Source organism: Oncorhynchus clarkii, chromosome 26, assembly GCF_045791955.1.
Source record: "Oncorhynchus clarkii lewisi isolate Uvic-CL-2024 chromosome 26, UVic_Ocla_1.0, whole genome shotgun sequence".
Classification (NCBI taxonomy): domain Eukaryota; kingdom Metazoa; phylum Chordata; class Actinopteri; order Salmoniformes; family Salmonidae; genus Oncorhynchus; species Oncorhynchus clarkii.
Window position 1 is genome coordinate 12013607 of NC_092172.1, and position 9263 is coordinate 12022869.

The window sequence follows — 9263 nt, forward strand, 5'->3', positions numbered from 1 at the left end:
ACTTTGAACTGAAAGCAGGGCCGGCCCTAGCCTTTTGGGGGCTCTAAGCAAAATTGTGTTGCTTATGTCACTTATGCCTAGGGCCGGCCCTGACTTAAATGTATTTGTAAAGTAATTTGAGCTATATCAATGTTTGACTGACAACTAAACATATTTTCACGGGTTTTTTTTTGGCTGGATTATTCAGAACTGTGATTTTTTTGGTTTCCCTACAACAGCACATTTTACAACATTACCAAGCAGGGACCTCAGAAAGTGACCCTTGAGAGCCTCAAAGGCTCAGTGACATCACATAAGAAGAACAATTTGCTCATATTTAGAATGTCTCTACCCTCCACCAATAATGTGAGCATCAACGAAATGGAGAGAATGGAAAGAGAGAGAGGTCAAAAGCAAAATGTGGATATCGCCAGTCACCACATTTATAACACTTTCTCCATCTCCACCAGGCCGAGTTGGAGAAGATGGATGACATTTGGTTGGAGATTCCTACTGAGGCTTTGAATGATGCTATGGGAGACACGAAAGAGGATGTTAACCTGGGAGTATTTTGGTTTGAGAATGACAGCCTGTTCCCGGTAAAACAACAGTAACAACTACATCTCAGGGATAACTAATGAAACAGACCTGCCCTCATAACACATATAGAAATATGTGACTCACCACCTGAATTCCGTTTTATGTAGCAAAATTTGAATTTGGGCTTTTTACATTGGTAAAAAGTAGAGACTCAGAGCTACAAAATGGTATATCATACACTGCATTTTTAAGGAGCAATTGGAAAGTAATTCTGCTTTGAAAGTTTCAGGACATCCTCAAAAGCACAGAAAAACATCTGTGGTACTTTCTCATTTAACTCCAGTATGTGAATCATGTAGTGACAACACATTGGTACAAACATACACTGATGGAGTGCACTTGAATAAAGCCCTTATAAGCAAACTGCATTGTGTCAGCCTGTTATGGAAAGTAGCTCCATTTGAGCATGTTGGCAGTTTCCTGGAAAGACCCAACCACCACTTGTATCTCTGTCATCTATGTAAAGTTACAATGCAAAAACGTCTGCCTGCTCTACCACTATTCATTGTCATGCTACTATGCTAGCTACCAGTCACACTATGCTCAAAATACACTGCAATACAGCCTGTTGATATAAAAGAGAACAAGTTTACTGAGAAATATGTTGTTGCTTGTTGTTATGACTCAAATATCATGCCCAGTGTCTATAGAAATGTATATAAGGTTCTGAGGAAAATTGTGGTCCTCTCTGATATATATATATAGATATATATATCCTCTCTTCTGATCCCTACTAGGTGGTAGAGAACAACACTGAGCTCCTAAACAGTCGAGTGGTATCCGTCAATGTGGGAGAGGACATCTCAGGCCTCAGTAACAACATTAATTAATTAATGATAATTAATTATCATCTTCCGCTTCCAGAATGCATCAGTGGTTAGTGAGCAGTACATATTTACATAACAATCAACCCTCAAACTCTCTTTTTTGAAATATTTATCATATTTTTGTTCTTTCACCTGTCTGCAATCTATCAATTGCTTGACAGCTCCAAAAATCCATGTTTATGATATGGTGTGGATTGGAATAGGAGAAGGGGACTAATCAGGTTCTATTCTCTCTGATAGGAAAACAAATCACTAGCATGTGTGTTCTGGGATGGTGAAAATGGTAGTATTACTTATTAACTAAACAAAATAGTTTTATGAAGCACTATATACAACAAAATGATATGTTGAAAATATTTTGCTGTGTCTCTTTGTTTCACAGGTAAAGTTGCACATTGGAATTCCTCTGGATGTGTCACTGAGAAGAAGGACAATGAAATAGTGTGCTCCTGTAACCACCTTTCATTCTTCGCTGTGCTCATGGTGAGAAATCATGTGTTGTGACCTCACTTTAACATTCTTTCGATCAATTGATTAGGGGCTTGATTCAAATCGTATTGTCGGAAGATCTGCGGTATGGCACGATTTAAATTTAAGTGCAATGTTCCCGTGTTTCGCGGAGACTCCATTCACGCTAAGTGACTTACACGTCCGATCAATCTGAAATTACCTTTACATTTCAATCGTGCTATATCAAGATACGGACTAATTTAAGCCCAACATTGAACACTCAATCAAAGTCACTGTGTGCGTGTGTTGACGGCAGTCTCCGGGCAGTGTCTCTAGTGCCAGTCTGAGTTCCTCCTCTGTGTGGTTGCTGACGTTGTTGTCCAGGGTGGGCTGTGGAATATCCTTCTGTTTCCTGAGTCTGGCCCTCCTCATCCACCTCAGGTCAGAGTCTACCGACAAACTAATACTTATGTCCACGACATTCAAACCACGAGCCACCACACACAATGCCTCTCAGACAGAACATCCTCATTGGAAAAACAAGTTTTGCGATTCAAAGTACCCTTTTTACATCAGCAGTTGTCATACAGTGCTTTCACAGTAACCTGACCCCAGAGAGTTAGTAGAAGGAACCTAGATAGGAACTGCCATAACAATGAGATTTGCTATATTGTTGATTTTGACAATATATTTAATTCTAACTTCCCTTCCTCCAGAAGGGGTAAATCCGATGATTCCCTGTGCATCCACATCCACCTGTGCGCGGCGTGGTTGTGCCTCAACCTGACCTTCCTCATCAATGGCAGCCTGGCCTCTCTTGGTGTCCATGGCTTGTGTGTTGCCATGGCAGCAGCCACCCACTACTCCCTGCTGAGCACCCTCACCTGGTTCTCCCTGGAAGGCTTCCACCTCTACCTGCTCATCATCCGGGTCTTCAGCATCCACGTCAACAGATACCTCCTCAAACTGGGCCTGGTAGGATGGGGTGAGTGCAGTAAGTCAACGGTGAAGACAAGTATGATTAGACTAGGCGTGATCAGTGAGAAGTGAAACTGTTTCACCCAGCTGCACATGGTATTGTCCAGCTTGATCCACTCTGAGCTGGAGGGATCTCTGGATCTCTTCAGCTTTCATTAATGTACTTAAAGTATCTACGCTGTCTCTTGGTGTTTGACTCAACTGGGGCAATTCAATGAAAACGTCCCTAATCTCTTTCAGGAATACCTGGCGTAGTAGTTACCATAATTGTCGCTTGTGGCAAATATGGAGAATACAACAAATACCAGCAAGACGGTGGTGTTGTTAAAATGTAAGTAATATCGTGATAATTATATGGATTTTAAGATCACCAATGACCCTCTTTCTCTCTGTAAAAAAACTGACTGACTGTGTCCCTGTCTTTATATGTACGTGACTGTGCCTGTGACTCTCCCCTTCTCTCCCTCTCCCTCTCCCTCTCCTTCTCCCTCTCTCTCTGTTTGTAGGTGCTGGTTGACTGACCCTGCTCTGGCCACGGTGTCCTTTTCGTACTTTGTGCTGACATTCGTGGTGAACGTGCTGTGCTTTGGGTCTGTGACAGTGAAGGTGGTGAGGGCCCACCGTCAGAGTCCTGTCCTGAGGGAGAGGAGTATGAGCAGGGGGACAGTACTCAGTCTGCTGGGTCTGGCCTGGCTCCTGGGGGTCTCCTGGGGGGTCCTGCTCTTCCAGTTTGGCCCCCTGAAGGAGACAGCCTTCTACATCTTCTGCACTGTCAACTCTCTCCATGGTGAGATAAGAAACAGCCCTTATTCTCATTCACAGCAGGTAAACACACATGTACACATACAAACACAGTAGTCGATTTGTGCGGGAGCGCACTCCGATGCAAAGTCGATGATAAATATCAGCATGGTAATTTAACTGATGTTAATGTAATAGTACATAGATCTAGGGGCATGGAAAACATATTTACAATGGTCTATGTAGAAGCACGCCTTTATAAAACACTGTAGGTAATGTCCTGGTTGTGGCACTGATACCAGATTAACAACCCAGTCAAGTAACGTGGTCTATGGTCAGGGACCTACAGTACAGTTTGTTCTATTACACTACCGTGAGTCACTATTGTATAGAAAGACAGGCGTATCATCTTGTAATTCAGTCAAAATGCTTATTACAACCTACAGGCCTCTTCCTGTTTCTACGCTATTGGTCTTTAACTCGGCCAGAGAAAGAATCTGTCTCCACGGCAACCACTGTAACTTCTTCAAGGGCGATGCATCCAGCTGAGGCCAGTCCCTGACTAACATGGTTAAACCTTTTACTACTAATACCACTGCTTCCATTTTATTACCACAGAGGCACAATATTTAGTATGTATGTTTTTAACATACAAACATAAGCATAAATGAAAGCGTAATCACAAAAATAAAAATGTGTTTCCAGGTAATACCATATATTTTTTAAACTTTTCAATGTTGTGCTGTTTATTTCACTTTTTTGTTGTGCATTTTGTTGTATTTTGTGACGCACATTCCATGCATATTCACTTTTGATGCGTATAGTCCCAGGCAAATACCCAACATATCAATTAGGTTCAAATGATTTTCATCCCCATCTCTGAAGAGAATAAAATACGTTTGGCTATCCGATCTATCACTCACCGTTGTGCGTGAGGGTAAGATGGAGTGATCAACTGTCAACTGGTGCCTTTCCGTTTCTTTGATTTCCATCAAAAATCCTCTGAATGACAATGTCTGTTTGTAGTCCATCTGTTTCATTTTGGATAACGTTGATGTCTTTGTTTTTTTCAGAACAGACCTACAGAATATAGCCTAGCCTCTGGGATAGCCTATATTAGTCAAGTAGATGGTACCTTATCATAACATAACTATATTTGCCGTGAATGTGAATTGAATTGTTACAAAATTATTTATTTTTTGATTGTGTCATTTGTGTAAATGATGTATTTGCGTGTCATTGCCAGGTGTGTCATTGCCAGGTGTGTCATTGCCAGATGTGTCATTGCCAGGTGTGTCATTGCGTATGCAAGAACAGTGAAGACAAGCAACTCAAAAAGATGCCGTATTATTCTTGTTTATGGATAATAAAGAATATCCTCCCTAGATAAGCATTATTGTTTTCAGTTTTCATCGCTTTCAGAGTACAAGTGAGTACAATTTTACTGTAGGCTGTAAACTGCACAGACCATGTCATTTGAATAATGACGCAAAAGCCCTGTGATTTGAATGTTTAATTCCATTTGGATCAGTTGTGGGTCTCCTCTCTGCACTTTATAAGGTCTAGAAAGGCACAGTAGCAGGCAAGTCTGTATTTTTACTTTTGATACTGATTAGCTGTGTTTTGCCGATCGTCATTCTCCCAAGTCGGCATTCAGAAAGTACTTATACCCCTTGACTTATTCCACATTTTGTTGTGTTACCGCCTGAATTCAAAATGTATTAAATCTATATTTGTTCTCACCCCTCAACACACAATACCAAGTAATGACTAAGTAAAAAATACATGTTTTTAGAACATTTTTCAAATGCAGAAATACAGAAAAATAACATTTACACAGGGGCACAACTTTTTTTTAGAAGTGGGTAAACATAACCTGCCTTGGGGATCGGCCTTTTTGGAATCTAAAGCTAATTTCCTGCATTTCTACACAATTGTTAAGGGAATTTTTATCTATAATAACTAATTATGTATACATTTCAATCAGGATGTACTAATCAGAATACTATTATGTTACTGTACATGTACTAATCAGAATACTATTATGTTACTGTATATGTACTAATTATCTTTTTAATCCTATTACTGAGTATAATGTGTGTAAATATAATCAAGAATTAGGACAATGACTGTCTGTTCCTTGGTATAAATTAATGAATTATATCTCCAGTCTGGCTAGAAGGCTTATCTACACAAGCTGTCTTAAGCTCGGTCGTATATTATCTTAATAGGGAGAGACGATGTGAGAACCATACAGCCTTTGTACTGGAACGGAGATGGCACGGGTTGGTACTGAAACTAATGACGTCATTTTCAGTTTATAACCTGTGGTGAAATGTGAAAGGAGCAGTACTCTCGTGAATAAACTCTGCTGATTGACTTTAAGACTGGGCTCTGTCCATTATTATAGAATAAGGGTCTTACAAATCCTTATGAATTGACAGAGTGTTTAATTTTAATTGGGTATTAAAACATAGAGCAATTTAATTCCTGTAACAACAATCTAACATGACCCATGGTCTTTCTAGTCGTCTCTAAGCAAAAAATGCCCACAGTCATCAAGCTAGGGAAGAGATTATATGTTTATGTGATTGATAAGACTGAACTAGATCAAATGTAATTCAATAATCAATATTGTGTTGTACCTTCAACCAATAGCCTAACAAATGAACAACTCTTTAAAAAATGAAGTACAACTACTTTTGGTTGACTTTATCAAGACATCCTCTAGGTCAAATTTCAGCCAGACCACCCAGCCAGCCCGAGCTGCCTGCACGCCCGACCCCCACCAGTCTAGCCAATAACTCTACTCTCTCCCCAACACAATTTCCTTACCACCTTTTTTTTCCCAAGGGAAAGGTTTGAAAAAAAATGACCAAAAAACACTTATTTTGTCATACTGTATTCCATGTAAGGCATCCAGACCTTATGAAAGTTGCCCAGTATACCCTTCATCTTGTAATAAATCAAATCTAGTGAGACATAACTTGACATTCCTGCCATCCATTGTGACATTGTGTGAGGATAAGCAACCTTCCAATTAATGGCAATGCATTCCTTAACAGCTACACTATAAATTATAGTTTACATAGTTACTTCTGATAACAGTCTCCAGTATGAACATTTCAGTAAAAACAAAACCAGGGAGACGGCAGAATCTGTAGACATAATGAGATAAAAGAACATCCTCCTTGCCAGAATTCAGCCAGCTTTCACAAGACCATAACATGAAAATACAGTGAGCTCAAAAAGTATTGGGACAGTGACCATTTTTGTTGTTGTTCCAGCACTTTTGAAATTGTACAATGAATATGAGGTTAAAGTGCAGACTGTCAGCTTTAATTTGAGGCTATTTTCATCCGTATCAGGTTTAGAAATTACAGCACTTTTTGTACGTAGTCCCCACATTTTAGGGGATGAAAAATATTGGGGAAAATTAACTTACACTAACATGAACAAAAGTATGTGGACACCTGCTCATCGTACATCTCATTCCAAACTCATGGGCATTAATATGGAGTTGGTCACCCATTTGGTGCTATTACAGCCACTCTTCTGGGAAGGCTTTCCTCTAGATGTTGGAACATTGTTGCAGGGACTTGCTTCCATTCAGCCACAGGAAGATTAGTGAGGTTGAGCACTGATGTTGCGCAATTAGGCCTGGCTCGCATTCAGGGTTCCAATCCATCCCAAAGGTGTTCGATGGCGTTCAGGTCAGGGCTCTATGCAGGCCAGTCAAGTTCTTCCACACCAATCTCAACAAACTATTTCTGCATGGACCTCACTTTGTGCACGGGGGCATTGTCATGCTGAAACAGGAAAGGGCCTTCCCCAAACTGTTTCCACAAATTTGGAAGCACAGACTTGTCTAGAATGTCATTGTATGCTGATTTCCCTTCACTGGAACTAAGGGGCCTAGCCCGAACCATGAATAAAAGCCCCAGTCAATTATTCCTCCTTCACCAAACTTTACAGTTGCCACTATGCATTCAGGCAGGTAGCGTTCTCCTGGCATCCGCCAAACCCAGATTTGTCTGTCAGACTGCCAGATAGTGAAGCGTGATTCATCACTCGTTCATCACGTTTCACTGCTCCAGAGTCCAATGGCGGCAAACTTTACAACACTCCTGTCGACGCTTGGCATTGCATATGGTGATCTTAGGCTTGTGTGCGTCTGCTCGGCCATGGAAACCCATTTCATGATGCTCCCGACGAACAGTTATTGTGCTGATGGTCCTTCCAAAGGCAGTTTGGCACTCAGTAGTGAGTGTTGCAACCGAGCACTGCACTCGGCTGTCCCGTTCTGTGAGCTTGTGTGGCCGACCACTTCTCTGTGAGCTTGTGTGGCCTACCACTTCTCTGTGAGTCTGCGTGGCCTACCACTTCTCTGTGAGCTTGCGTGGCCTACCACTTCTCTGTGAGCTTGCGTGGCCTACCACTTCTCTGTGAGCTTGCGTGGCCTACCACTTCTCTGTGAGCTTGCGTGGCCCACCACTTTGCGGCTGAGCCGTTGTTGCTCTTACACGTTTCCACTTCACAATAACAGCTCTAGCAGGGAAGAAATTTGACGAACTGACTTGTTAGAAAGGTGGGGTCCTATAACGATGCCTCGTTAAAAGACACTGAGCTCTTCAGTAAGGCCATTCTATGCCAATGTTGTCTATGTATATAGACAAACACTGAACAAAAATATAAACTCAACATGTAAAGTGTTGGTCCCATGTTTCATGAGCTTAAATAAATGATCCAGAAATGTTCCATATGCACAAAAAGCTTATTTCTCTCAAATGCTGTGCACAATTGTGTTCACATCCTTGTTAGTGAGCATTTCTCCTTAGACAAGATAATCCATCCACCTGACAAGTGTAGCATGATTAAACAGCATGAAGCTGATTAAACAGCATGATCATTACACAAGTACACCTTGTGCTGGGGACAATAAAATGCTACTCTAAAATGTGCAGTTTTGTCACACCACACAATGCCACAGATGTCTCAAGTTTGTGGGAGTGTGCATTTGGCATGCTGAATGCAGGAATGTCCACCAGAGCTGTTGCCAGATAATTTAATGTTAATTTCTGTACGTCGTTCAAGAGAATTTCCAACCGGCCTCACAACCGCAGACCACGTGTATGGCGTTGGTTGCTGAACAGAGGGGAAAGGTGTGCCCCATGGTGGCGGTGGGGTTATGGTATGGGCAGGCATAAGCTACAGACAACGAACACAATTGCATTTTATCGATGGCAATTTGAATGCACGGAGATATAGTGATGAGTATTCCTGTGCAAGCACACAGACAGTGTGGTGAAGAAGGCACAACAGAGCCTCTTGAAACTCAGGAGGCTGAAAAAATGTGGCTTGTCACCGAAAACCCTCACTAACTTTTACAGGTGCACAATCGAGAGCAACCTGTCGGGCTGTATCACCGCCCTGTACGACAACTGCACCGCCCTCAACCGCAGGGCTTTCCAGGGGAAACGCATCACTGGGGGAAAACTACCTGCCCTCCAGGACAGCTACAACACCTGATGTCACAGGAAGGCAAAAAAGATCAAGGACAATAACCACCCGAGCGAGCCACTGCCTGATCACCCGCTTCCATCCAGAAAGCGAGGTCAGTACAGGTGCATCAAAGCTGGGACAGAGAGATTTAAAAACAGCTTCTATCTCAAGGCCATCAGATTTTTA

The 9263-nt window shown here is 41.7% G+C and overlaps 1 protein-coding gene across 1 annotated transcript; it reads left to right on the forward strand.

Moving 5' to 3' along the window:
* The first annotated feature begins 321 nt into the window (after positions 1-321).
* Positions 322-4239, forward strand: LOC139384328 (adhesion G protein-coupled receptor G3-like). The gene is given in 11 exon segments (XM_071129025.1): positions 322-345; positions 450-578; positions 1317-1406; positions 1408-1455; positions 1647-1689; positions 1789-1889; positions 2173-2297; positions 2573-2841; positions 3075-3165; positions 3341-3621; positions 4022-4239. Coding segments are annotated over 11 exon segments (1317 nt in total). The 3' UTR covers positions 4138-4239.
* The last annotated feature ends 5024 nt before the right edge of the window (positions 4240-9263 follow it).